This window comes from Schistocerca gregaria, chromosome 3, assembly GCF_023897955.1.
Source record: "Schistocerca gregaria isolate iqSchGreg1 chromosome 3, iqSchGreg1.2, whole genome shotgun sequence".
Taxonomy (NCBI): Eukaryota; Metazoa; Arthropoda; class Insecta; order Orthoptera; family Acrididae; genus Schistocerca; species Schistocerca gregaria.
The window spans coordinates 739,032,225-739,046,436 of NC_064922.1; the positions used below are offsets into that span (position 1 = coordinate 739,032,225).

General features: G+C 37.2%; 2 protein-coding genes across 2 annotated transcripts in view; one reads left to right on the forward strand and one right to left on the reverse strand.

Moving 5' to 3' along the window:
- The window catches only part of LOC126353811 (F-box/LRR-repeat protein 20), a 42,011-nt gene extending 28,216 nt beyond the window's left edge, over nt 1–13,795 (reverse strand). Inside the window, exons 1-2 of the mRNA XM_050002916.1 lie at nt 13,115–13,795; nt 11,155–12,706 (exon numbers count right to left, since the gene is read on the reverse strand). Of these exons, the coding sequence (XP_049858873.1) occupies nt 11,155–12,706; nt 13,115–13,159 (1,597 nt within the window). The 5' untranslated portion in view covers nt 13,160–13,795. The remainder of the gene's footprint in view (nt 1–11,154; nt 12,707–13,114) is intronic.
- Nucleotides 13,796–13,898: 103 nt separating this feature from the next.
- The window catches only part of LOC126355592 (uncharacterized), a 632,860-nt gene continuing 632,546 nt past the window's right edge, over nt 13,899–14,212 (forward strand). The window contains exon 1 of the mRNA XM_050005955.1: nt 13,899–14,135. Within this exon, the coding sequence (XP_049861912.1) occupies nt 14,096–14,135 (40 nt within the window). The 5' untranslated portion in view covers nt 13,899–14,095. The remainder of the gene's footprint in view (nt 14,136–14,212) is intronic.

Below are 14,212 nucleotides of genomic sequence, written 5' to 3' on the forward strand. Positions count from 1 at the left end.
CATGAGTGCTGTGGAACACCATGCCCACCCTTCATTTTTGCATGGAAGCAAAGTAATCCTCACTGATAAAAGAAGGTCCAACGGGATGTGATATGGCTGTACCCAATAAAGGGCTACGTGACCACAATAAAATCTATTACATGGTTTAACCATTTGAAAAGTTTACAAATCCCACAGTTGACAAAACCATTTTATTAATCTTGGCTAACCTTAATCTCCCACACAAGCCTGGAGGTCATTTTGTTTGTCGAAGATAGCAATCTTTACCTATTGAAAGAGCATCGTTGCTTCAGTCAGGAGGGATTTTATTTTACAAGGATCTCCTACAAACACCAAGATTTCAGGAAACAGACAAAGAAGGTTACGTCAAAAATAAAGACATTTCTAAAAAGCTACCAAGACCAATTTATACATGCCCTGGAAGATCTGTGAATGCAGTTACCTTTGCTGACAATCTGTCCAGCTTACCAATTTACTGAATAGTCTCTCAAATGCAGGTAAGGATAGGCAACCTACGATCTTTCCACTTATCCCATTTCTATTTCATCAAGCTAAAGACTCTTAATTTCAAAATGGCTCATTTCTATTACTTTCCACTGGTCAACAAGAGAAATGTGTATTTTGTTTCATTTCCATTTTAATTATGTCCCTATTCAAAGTTAGGTACAGTAACCTTTCTAGTAAACTAGTTTCAGTGACTTGTGAAATTATAATGCATAACAGGCTGTTCCTAATTACAATATAATTACATTTGTGAGATTTTTTAAATAAAGTGTTCTTAATTTATTTTCCCATGTCTTTGTTTGCAACTCTTTTTATTTTTTGTAGTTAGGGATAAAAATCGCACAGCGCAGACTTGCTCAAGGTCTGCGTACTTTTACCCCCACAGTGTAGGTTAACAGTATGCAAAATTACTTTTTAGGAAAACTTTTATTACCCTTCTAATAATTATTGGATGGCACTGAAACTTTTACTCAATGTCACCAAGATGTCAAACTATGTGTGTGTGCATCATTAATAGAATATTGTTGAACGTTCCTTTTAAATATTCAGTAGTAAAACCAAAATTGCACACTTTTACACACACCTAACCGATTCATTCACTTTCTCATTTATGATACGGCTATGAGACCTGATGAATGAGTGAATGAAACAGTATCTCAGAACTTCGCTGTTGGGGCACTGACTCTGCAGTGTAAGCATTAGCTAAACATATACTAGTTGTTCTTTTCACTGTGAACAACCTCCCCCCCCTCCCTCTTTCCTCCCCCTACTTCCAGTCACTTCGCATACTTAATCATTCTCTCTCTATATCTTGCTGTCTTTTCTTTCCTCAGCTGATTCTTCTCAGTCGTTCTCTTTCTTCTAATCTTCTTTCGGTTACTATCTATGCACGTACTTCAAATCAATGATTTCCTCCTCACTAACCAAATGCACTTATAATGTTGCTAGCATTTCAATATTTATTGTTTGTCTCTACACTTGGCCTTTAATAAATTTCTCATACTTTTCTGGACTATAATCATGTGCATGTCCTTTCTGATTGTGTGTTTGTGGCTTTTCACTGTGTCCTTCAGTGTGCTGTTACCTGGCAAGCAGATAGTTTTCCACTCTGTATTTGATTTACCACAATGTATTCTACTTTACTGATAAACCAAAAGCCATCTACATTGGAAAAACTATCTACGTTAAAGCAGCAATTAATACTGTGGGGATAAGTGATTGCTATGGACACAGAAATAAAAATTAAGGTGACTCTGATAACATTCTGGACTATGTTGCACAATTCTTTGAGGGTGCAAAAGTTCTGTCCCCCCCCCCCCCCCCCCCCCCAATTTGAATCAACTGTGTCAAATTTGAAACAATTTTCCTTTATAAAGCCTATGTCAATTCTTGATCTGTCATGATATTTTAGTGAAGCAATAAAAAAAATATTTTTATATTATAGCTCTAATGTTGATATACTGAATGTAAACACAAAATTTTCAGCATTAAAATTAAAGCCAGAATGCACTGAAGATGGTCAGACATGCAATAAAATTCCCTGCTGTGGTGTCTTAATATTACTATAAGCTATTGTCAGCTACTGTACAAGGCTGTGATTGCCACACTCAGCTCACTTTTGTTAACTGTGCAATCTTTTTTAACAAATAAATATGGACACTTTTCTTATGAAAAGGAGACGTGCAGCTGCATCACACACATTTCCAAAGCTGAAGATACTGTAGGTTCACTGTAGCACGCTAAACAAAGAAGTTAGTTTCTAGATATCAAAGTAGAGAAGCAACTGCTTGATTTTATTTAGCCTCCTACGTTTCCTTGAGAATCATGAAATAAGGTTGTACACATGGAACAGACTGGAGACATCAGAAGGTTTCAAATCAGAGACAGATTTTAAATAGTAAGACATTTCCTGGGCAGATGTGGATTCTGACCACAATTTATCGGTTGTGAACTGTAGGTTAAAAATGAAAAAAAGGGCAAAAAAAAACGAAATTAAGGAAATGGACCTGGATAAGTTAAGAGAACCAGAGGTTGTTGAGGGTTTCAGATGGAGCATTAGCCAATGATTGGCTAGAACAGGGGAAAGGAGAACAGGAGAAGACAAATTGGTAGCTTTGAGAGATGACAGTTAAGGCAGCAGATGATCAAATGGTAAAAAGACAAGACCCAGTGGAAATCCTTGGACAACACAAGAGATTAAATGTAACTGATGAAAGGAGAAAATATAATAATAAATTTATTGCTGCCAAATTGCCATACAAATTCAATGTACAGTGATAATAATAAGATAAATTAGAAATTTCACATATTGTGATTTGTATAGTCACTTATTGTTTGTGTCCTTTTGGTACAGAGCTCTATATGGCAATGTTTGCAAATTTGTTGACACAGTTTACACTCACATATTTCGTTTGGTTCATGATATGGCATGTTGTTGCAAATAAGGTGGTGGAAACCATGGACTGCCAATCTGGTGACCATGTTGTCTCATTTCGAAGTTTTCCTTTGTCCATGTTCGGCTCAATCACGGCACCTGTGCTGTAAAATTCTGGAGGTATGTCTTCTCTTTTTTTTCTTCAATGTTTTAAGTAGACTATCCAAGGCGCTGCTATTGGGTAGCATCAGGATTGTCCGAAGGTCTTCAATGAGGAAGGGTTCCCTCGTCAGCAGGTATACAAGTCTCAATCGGGTTGTTTTGGACACTCCTATTGCTTTCTTTATATAGGTTGCCTTCACTCTTTCTAATGTTGTTCGGTTGTTCAATGTAAGATGTTTTCCAATAATTTCTATACCGTACATCAGTATTGGGAAGATTTTGGCTCTGAACAGTGCCATTGCTGTCTCTAGGCTAAGAGGTCTGATGTATTGTATTTCATGTATTGCCATTATTGCTTGCATTGCTTTCTCTGTTATATGTTTTGTGAAAAATTTTGCAGTTGTTTGTATTGTGGCGTCTAGGTACTTGTAGTCCAGTACAATCTTCAGTTTTCTCTTGTATGAAGATCTCAGCTGATGCAAGTGTTCTTCCTCCATTTCTGAGTATCATCATTTCTTTTTTCACCACATTTATTTTGAAGCCGTGTTCGACACAACAATCTTCCATACCATTTATCGCTTCTTGTAACTTTGCACCTATTACAATATCGCCTGCATATGCATATGAGACTACACCCTCCCTTTAGGGTATTCTTACAATTTCTTCCGCTGCAAGGATAAATAACAGAGGACTCAGTGGGTCTCCCTGTAGTACTCCGTTTGATTAGAGTATCGGCTCCGATAGGGACAGATTGTCTGATATTCTTACTTCGTTCCATTGCAGTATTGCACTTATAATTCGTGTCCAGATTTTTTTTCCCCCCATGGTTTCCTCTAGTTTTTTTGTCATTAATTTTCTGTTTATAAAGTCAAAGGCTTTTGTAGAATCTATGAATACTACATAGAACTTTTCTCTGTCTTCAAGGGCTTCCCATATGCTCTTTAGCAGGAGTTCTATTGCTGTCAGAGTTTATCTTCCCTCTCTGAATCCCATTTGGCTTTCGAGGAGGTGTTCGTTGATTATTTCAAAATGCATTAGATGAAGCAGGCAAAAGGGGATACGAACATCAAAAAAATGGGATTGACAGGAATTGCAAAATGGCTAAACAGGATTGGCTACAGAACAAATGTGATTTGGAAGCTATATCACTAGAGTTAAGACAGATACCGCCTAAAGTAAAATTAAAGAGGCCTTTGGAGAAAAGAGAAGCAGCTGTATGAATATCAAGAGCTCAGATGGAAAATCAGGGCTTAGCAAAGAAGTGAAAGCTGAAAGGCAGAAAGAGTGTAAAGGACCTATACAAGGGAGATGTACTCTCAAGGACAATATTATAGAAATGGAAGACAACACAGATGAAGATGAGATGGCAGATATGATGCTGCGAAAAGAATCTGCCAAAGCACTGAAAGGCTTCAGTCGAAACAAAATCCCGGGAGTAGACAACATTAGGTCAGGACAACTGGTAGCCTTGGGAGAACCAGAAATGACAACATTTCCATCTGGTGTGCAAGATGTATAATACAAGCAAAATACCCTCAGCCTTCAAGAAGAATATAATTCCAAATATAAAGACAGCAGGTGCTGATAAGTGTGAATATTACTGAATAATGAGTAAGTCATGGTTGCAAGAAAATAACACAATTTCCATACAGAAGAACTGAAAAACTGATAGAAGCCCACCTTGGAGAAGATCCATTTGGATTCTGGAAAATGTAGAAACAAGCGAGGCACTACCGACCCTACGACTTACCTCACAAGACAGACTAAGGAATGACAAACCCATGTTTATAGCATTTATAGACTTACAGAAAGCTTTTGACAGTATTGACTTTTTGAATTTCTGAAAATGGAAAGGATAAAATACAGGTAGCGAAAGGCTATTTACAACTTGACACACAAACCAGACAGCAGTTATAGGAATTGAAGGGCACGCGTGGGATACAGTGGTTGAGAAAGGAGTGAGACAGGGTTGTAGGCTATCCCCAATGTTATTCAGTCTCTACATTGAGCAAGCTATAAAGGAAACCAAAGAAAAATTTACGGTAGACCTTAAAATTCTGAGAAAAGAAACAAAAACATTGAGGTTTACTGATGGCACTGTAATTCTGTTAGAGACAGCAATGGACTTGGAAGAGGATACAAGATGAACATCAACAGAAGGAAAACGAGGGCAATGGAATTTAATCTAATTAAATCATGTGATGCTGAGGGAATTAGATTAGGAAACGAGACACTAAAAGCAGTTGAGTTTCACTATTTGGGTATCAAAATAACTCATGATGGTCAAAGTAGAAAGTGTTCAAAATGTAGGAGGGCAATGACAAGCAAAGTGTTTCTGAAGAAGACGTATTTTCTTACTATCAGATATAAATATGTGTTAGGCAGTCTTTTCTGAAATTACTGTATGGACTGTAGCCATGCATGGAAGCAAGACATGGACAAAAACAGTTTAGACAAAAAGAGGATAGTAGCTCCTGAGGTGTGGTGCTACAGAAGAACGATAAAGATTAGATGGGTAGATCACATACCTAATGAGGAGGTACTGAATAGAACTGGGGAGGGAAAAAAATGTATGGCACAATTTGACAAGAAGAAGGTATTGGTTGATAGGTCACATTCTGAGTCAGGAAGGGATCACCAGTTTAGTACTGGAGAGAAGTGGGGGGGGGGGGGGGGTTGTTGAGGAGGGCAGGGGGGGGGGGGGGATTGTAGAGGGAGCCAAGAGATGAATATAATAAGCAGATTCAGAAGTATGTCAGTTGCAATAGTTATTTGGAGATGATTAGCCTTTCACAGGATTGAGTAGCATGAAGAACTGCATCAAACTAGTCTCCTGACTGGAGACGACAACAACAACAACATTTTCTTGGACAATCAATCACATATTTTTGTATGAACCGTAACAGCCCAATTTACTTGTATGTGGCACATATGAACATATGATACATCATCAAGAACGTGCATCTTAACTTATGCAGCAGTGTTCTTAAGGGCCACATCCAAACTTAACGAATGGAAAGAAAAAGGTCTGTTACATCTTGACTTACCTGATTGTTATTTATGACATAAGCAGATGATCTTTATGTGAGGCAAATGATTGAACAGCGAAGGATTTTCTGCAATCACAGTCATTCATTGCTAGAAGCAGTTTTCATTGTCTGTTCTTATAATAATATTCAGAGTATCTTAAACAATTGTTTCTTTTGTTACAAAATTTACATTGCAACCCCAACATCTTACAGGGCATGTCTGTAAATTAATTGGAGAAATAAAATTCTTTAAATACTTTCTTAAAACCAAAATTAACTTTCACAAGAAAGAGCATTTGTTAAACTATTTTCCTACGTAGTTGCCAAAAGTGTACAGACATTTTTCATACCTAGAAGCCAACTTTTCTATGGCCTCATAGAAAGATGCCACCAGTGAAGGCAACCAATGCTGAACACTGTTTCTTGCATTGTCATCAGTGTCAAAATGCCTTCCTATAAAATCATTCGTCAAGAACAAGTGGTAGTCAGAAGGTGCAGGGTCAGGGCTAACAACAAGTGATCAAACTACTCCCAACCGAACTGCTGAATAAGGTTGTGTGTGACACCAGCCAAATGGAGACTTCTACTACATCTACATCCATACTCCGCAAGCCACCTGACGGTGTGTGGCAGAGGGTACCCTGAGTACCTCTATCGGTTCTCCCTTCTATTCCAGTCTCGTATTGTAAGTGTTTTGCCATGAAGCAACAAGATGCCTTAAGTGAGCATTCCACTCAATTTGTTTTGAATTGTGCACAGAAGTTTTCTCAATGTTTCACAGTGACAGATTTACTGCTGAGGAGGAACTCAACAAGCAGAAAAGGCACAAGAAACAATGTTCTTCATTGGTGACATCTTTCTATGAAGAGCTCATAAAAAACTGGGTTCTCACTATGACAAATGCCAAGGGTACCAACTCTGTAGAAAACAGTTTACGAAATGCTCTTGTAAAAATAAATTTTGGCTAGAAGAAAATAATTTTATGAACTTTTTCCAGAAAGTACTTCCTTTCTGGACATACCTCATACATAGTTACTATTAATATTCATCTTCTTTACATCAACATAACGTTTCCTGGTGTGAAAAATGCAAAGTTGCTCTGTGGTTCTTAATCCACAATGAACTGTGAGTCTCACTGTAAATGACAGGGTAAGTCAATTCAAACGTCGGAGGAAGGAAACGGCATACCACCTCCAACAGGTCCATGCCCAGCAAAGCAATGTGATGTCCAAAACAACCTTAGAGTTGATGACTGTTTTACTCAGCCCTAGATTATTAAACCCTCATAAAATTTATCATTGCAGATAGTACCAATTCATGGTTCCCACCAATGTGGTATTGACTGTATAGGGTGTAAAAAAGATCATGTTGTAATTATTTTGTACAACACACCATTGGAGATCATATAATTGTAATTAACTACTGCATAAACAATAAATTATGACTGCTTTTGAATGACTTATGGAGAAGTAAAATTTACAATGGTTTAGTTATAATGTAACATTATCCCCCTATAATACTCTAGTGCTGAAGTACACATAAGGATAAAAAAATGTTCAAGTAACCTGTATTTCACAATTTCTCTTCATCCTAATGGCTAAAGATTCACAAGCACTAAAAAATAAATAGGGTGAAGTGGCGTAAGTGTAACCACTTTTTGGCATAGTTCAACTTTGACACCAAATTGCCAACTTGTTATTGAAGATATGATTTTGAAATTTCTCATGCTTGAAGTTTGACTTATTGACGTTTAAACAATAACTATTTTGTTTTTGAAAAAACAAATTATACGGTCAAATAATTGAATTCAAAATTTTGTGTTGTGCGCTTACACTTGCCCCATGGTTCGGGGCAAGTGTAGCCCCGCATTATTGTACCCATACAGAGCATTGTAAAAGAGACTTGGGTTTAGTGACCTGATTACCAAATTGTTACTGAATTTGAGGGTTTTTAAATTACTAAAATATCTTAAATTTTACTCAAGATACGAACTTTTTTGCGCGCACCTCGTTGTATATTATGAAATACACAGAAAATGTTAGCTAAACTAAAAAATAAGCGTTAGCCTAAAGCATAAAACACTGAAACAGAATGCATCATAGAGATTTATTTTTGTTTTAGACCAGTAATTTATTAGTTTAAATTCTACAAAAGTAATATTTTTTTCCTTTAGCAGGCAATTTAACAAAAATAATAAAATATCTAGTCTCAAGAGAAAAGAAAAATTCACTTTATAAGTTCACTTTCTATTATTTTTCATGGTAATTGAACTAAAGTTGTTGGCAATTTGTGTTTAATGCTAAACTGCCCTAATTCAACTTAATATAGTCACACTTAGGCCCTAACTATTATTTAGTCACCGAATACTGTATGAATCAAATGTAACACCAAATGTTTGGTCTCCCTTGTGACCCAAAGTAGGCTCAGGCACCACTGAAATGACATCAGAGGATGGAATTTCTGTCTCATCTCTTCTATCAGGCCAGTAGAATGTGGTGCCATGCTTTGTCTTATATCTGAGGAAAATCACTAATTTTGGTAACTTGGCCAATAAAATGAACTTTCTTACATTTTGTTAAAAAAGCTACCAGAACATGGCTTCCAACTGTAATTTTATCTTTGGCTTCAAAAAAGTTTGCCTCTTTTTCTTCTTCTTCTTCACAGTTCATCATTTCTTTCCTGAGATCGTTCAGTGTTATTATGGTCCCATTTTCTTCATCACTATGTATTAAAGATAGGCCTCCTTCAGTTTCACTTTCTTCACTTGTTGATTCAACTTACGGTCTTTTTTTCTTGTTACCCACATGAGCAATCAGGGATTTTTTTTTTTTCCTACAACATTCTGAGATGCCATTTCGGATAAAGTAACAACACTTTGTTTGGAAGATTTACTTTTCATTACCAGGCCCTTTTTTATGCTGATAATGTTTTTTTTTGTTTTGCTTTCTCCTTATTATTCTTATTTCCTTTAAAATCTTTTTCTTTATAGATGGCATCTTGAAAAGTGATAACTTCAACTCCTGGTGTAATCCTTTTCTTCTTTGTTTTGCCACTGGGACTACACTGTTGGACTGTTTCCAATAATAAGTTTTCAAATGACAAATCAGAAGTTCCAGAACATAATGAAACATTGGTTAGCTCGGGAAAGGTTGAGAAAGAACTCTGATACTGGGAGAACTGCAGGGCTCAGTAGATGTAGGCTTATAAAATTCTGGAGGTTGGTCAGCTGGAAGCTTCCCAGAAATCTGAGTACTTTCTGTTAGAGACGTAACTTCCACACAGTCTACGGCTGCATTATTGTTTTATCAATTACTTCTCTAATGTAAGGAAATATTCCTGCTTTTTGAAAGCCACTTTTCAACAATTCACGTGGTGTTTCATTCCATACATTAGTGAGGAGATTGGAAAAGTCATGTTTGCTAATTTTTACCCATTGATGATGTCTGTGGTGATGAATTAACTTTTGGTCCCAAGTAGATTTCACACTCTTAAACACTGCTACATCCATTGGCTGCAGGATGAATTATTGTGCTCAACATTTTTGTCAGTCAAAGCAAGCTTCACATACTTTACTGTAATTGAAATGGTGGCATTCGTTACAGTTCTGTGTCATATTTTATAAAAGGAAACGTGGTTTAAAAATATAGTAGACTTAAATAAAAAATAAAATATATCTCACACAAACTCAGTAAACCTACAAATCCAGCACATCAGATATGTACAGGAAGGCCAGTTTAGTTGATCTAGTCTGATGGCAAAAACTAGGTTATGGCTTAAATAAATAAATACGTTCCGGTAAGTTTGTTTGGGGCAAGTGTACCCCCCCCCCCCCCCCCTCCCCAGCCGATTGGTTACACTTGCCCCACATGGGAAAAAGTTGGGGTAAGTGTAGCCATGCCTGGCATATCAAAAGCTTTATCAGTAGAGTAAAATGAATCTCATATTTGAAATTATCATGCAAAAGTTAGTTTGTAACCAAAAAATTGTGCAGTTATCTTTAAAAGAGCAAAAATGACAGACCACCAAATTCTGAGCATGTCACTCTCTCGCAGAGTGGAAATGTAGACGTCAATTCAAGTCCAAAAATTAATTACCAACTTATGTCAGATTTGACACCTTTTGGTTAAATATAACAAAGAAAGGAGTAAATTAACATGTGTGGTAGGTCAGAGGTAAAAACACAGTTTCTTTGAGGCACCATAAGCTGTAGTTACACTAACCCCATGGTTACACTTACCCCACTTCACCCTAAATAAATCTGAAGTCTCGAAAAGCAGCAGATTCATGATGTCAAGTTTGGTGTTGAGCAGCGGTTCCATATAAGAAGCAGAAAAACTGTAACCATTGTGGGCAACTTTGTTTTTAAGTTATTTTTGTTTTCTTTCATGACATAAATAAAGGCACAGACAACAGCACACAAAAAGTTTCTAAATTATATAATACAGCATCACCAAATATTTTTCATGTGTAAGGAACACATGAGGCTGGATATAGCAACGAATACTTAAAACAATTAAGGCAGCAAATATTAAGTCCATCCATACTACCAACAAAGATGGTCAAGATAACAAATGAAACTAGCTACCTGAAGAGAGCTAAGTTTGAAAATGAGCCAATTTGAGGCATCCAGATTACAAAGAGCTCCTGACAAGGCCTCCTAAATATCCTTTGACCAGAGTCCCCAAGAAGAGACCAGGAGAAAGACTTTTTGTTAGCAGCAATAAGCAGCTCTTAAAGGACAGCTCCCATACCAATAAATAATAAACCTATTACATTATTACAAGTAGTAAGTTTTGTTAATAAGAAATGCCTATGTGCATCAAATACATGAGTGGTATGGATGAAAACTGGAAGACATCTGGTATAACAGATCATTTACTAAAGCATGGATGGCTGGACAGACATGAAGACACGCAAAATGACTGGATTGGAGGTTACTTCGTAAAACTACAGGGCTTTCAGATAGATTACTCCAGTAAGCTGAAAGTCCACATTAAAATTACTGATTGGTTTTATACAATTTTACAGATTAACAATTTTTAACATGGTAACAAATGTAACAACATAATCTAAAACAAGACTTACCTTTTAAATGGATGAGGGAATGTCCACTAGAACCCGTACTAGTAAGATTTTCTTCACACAACTGTGACACAATTTTTTTTCTTTTGGCGTCATTAATGATTTCTTGCTCGGCTTTAGTTCTCAGTGATATATTAAATCCTGGATCAACGTTTTCACCATAATGCCCATTTTCACCGCTAATCACTTGTTGTTCACTTCCAATTATATCTTGATACTGCATTGCCTCAGAATTGTCATCAGACGTAATAGTTGTACCATCTTGCTCAGCTGTAAGCCCCATACCAGTAAGTCCAGCATCTGTTATTTTATTACAAGCAGCAAGTTTCAAAAACTGGAGGCGAACCTGATATTTACAAATCATCTGTAATGACTTGTCAGTAACTCCATTAAAACACCATCCCAGGTCAAGATGTGTGAGTCCTGGAAGATGTTCAGCTAATTTACAAACAGTACGTTCATCAACAGCAAGTGCTGTCAAATACAGTCTTCGGAATCGTGGATTTATGCTACAACAGAGAGCACTTTCAATGCCTTTGCCAGTAACTTGCTCACAATGTGACAGATTGAGATTCCTTAATTTCTTAAGTTTATTTAAAGTACTAACACCGGAGTCAGTCAATGATCTACAGTTTCTTAAATTTAAGCTTTCTAAATGAACAAGTTTATCAGAGATTGAATTTACTGCTACATCTCCAACACGAGAACAAGCACTCAGATCTAATTCTAACAGATGATTTTGATGTTCTGCGAGACTTACAATACCTGCATCAGTTAGCTGATCACACGATTGTAAGTGAAGAGTAGTCAAAGAAAGATGAGGCACAGTAGCCAATTGCATCAGAGCTGCATTATCAATTAGTGTACAACCAAACCGAAGTTTCTGTAACATTTTTGCTTGCTTTGTGACGTAAGTCAGAATATTATGAAATGTAAGGACGCTCTCTGATGCAACACAGTTGCCAGACTTCATCATAAAATCAGGATAAAATTTCTTATACAGTCCCCTGTTAAAAGATATATAGCAACCTTTCAACGACAAATCTTCCAAATTCGAAGCTACAGCTACAAACCTGTTGAACAATGCATCAGACAAGTATCTGTTAAATGCAAGGCATAACCTGCGAAGTTTCTTTAATGTTTTAATGAGCCTACTTATGTCTGTGTCAACTTCTAGTACTCTCCCAGACATTAAAAGCTCTCTGCAACCGTTAATGCTTAGGCTTTCGAGCTTAACACATTTCAGTAATATATCAACAAACATTTTTTCAGAAACATCACAATTGTGCAATGCTAAGGATCTCATTTGTGGGCAAAATTTATCCCAAAACCCCTTTAACTTATTTCCAAGTTCAACTTCTTTAAAAACAAAATGCATGAATGATCCACTGCTGCTTTCCAAAACTTCCAGCGGGCGAGTTAAGTCACCATGCAAGACAACAACTTCATTCTTGTGAAGACCGAATTCTTGTGCAGCTTCATACCACAAACGGCACACCTGACTAGCACATATTCTGTCAGCAAGTGGTAGGTACTTCATGATATGAATAACGATCTGAAACAAACAGTGTGAAAAAAAATTAAAGCTCGACTTTCTGCAGAAGCAGCTCACAGCCTTACCTACAGAATTACACAGTACTAGATAGTATATTAGGAACGCTTTGTTTGAATGCAAACAGTAATATTTACAGAGCCAGTACCAAAAACTCAAATGATTAAGCATTTTCTTTGTTCACCGTTCGGCTTTTACGTCACAATTACAAACATTGAGAGATATAATGAAAACTAAGTAAGTAGGATCCTTGAATTCGTACATTACTTTATTCATTGTTTGTCTAATCTGGTAAGTAATACGTCGTAATAAGATCTTGTAATTTTATAGCGCACTTCCAAGGTCAATATCAAGTTCACACAATATAACAAAGACACATGAAATTAAAATGAATATGTCGTTGTTATTTACCTCTATCGGAAGATGAAACTGGACGGATTGGAAACCATTCGTCATTATTGTTGGCCTGAGTCCTTGTCTGTTCAAAATCTCAAAAGATATTAGAGAAAAAAATCACAACAAAATCGGTAGCAGCTTCCGCATCACTTCATTACCGCACAAAAATAAACAACTCAGCTGCTTATACAGTAAGCAATATTGCTAACCGTTTTCGCCTGCTACCATGCTGTCCGACTTGAACAGCAATCTTATTTTATGTTGACTATCTACCTAACACAATACTCTCCACACTATCAGCGCTTAACTGACAATTACGAGGAAGTCTTAGCGCATCCAGGATTAGTTAATCCGTTGTAATTACTTCTTGCACCAATAGATGGCTAAATATAGTTGCTTTAATCGGCCATAGATGGCTCTCGTGCGCGAGAACACCCGACTTACCGAAGCCTGCAAGGTATACATCGACGGGTGGCTCCACAGTTCGGTGCGGTCGGCGATAGACTTACTTCGCTTCTGCGCGCGAAGCTTGGGGTGTGCACCTCCCCCTACAATAAAGTCCTCAGTTATATCAGTTGAGCAGACAGTCTGGCTCCGGACAGACTGTAGGTCCTATGTGGTATACACAGTTATTTCGCGTCGCGTTGGTTAGCTTCGGTTTGAGAAAACAGCTGCATGATTTCGATTTGAACAGACAATAACAATGAATACTTTCAAGAGCTAAAATGAGACGGCCTATGCGTAAATGCTATTCAGTAAAAATTATGTTATTCTTTTTCATAAGCGGCGTCCAAAACATGAAGTGCGATATCGTCATATTTCGGAAATGCCTATCTGAAAAGCGTGCGAGTGAAAGAAACTGTGGTTTATTATATCCTTAATTTCATCTGAATTGCGCGATGTCAGTTGATGCAGGTCAGTGACAACAGGTCGGCTTTTTTCGCATGCTGATGCTGTGATCAATTAGAAGACGCCGAAACGCATCGTTTCCTCAGGATGTCACGTCGCAAACAAGCGAAGCCACGGTCACTCAAAAGTGAGTAGTCCTAGACTATGGTTTCCTATTCTTCGAATGTCACGGAAATTTGTCCTTGGAGAGTGATTTCAAAAGCC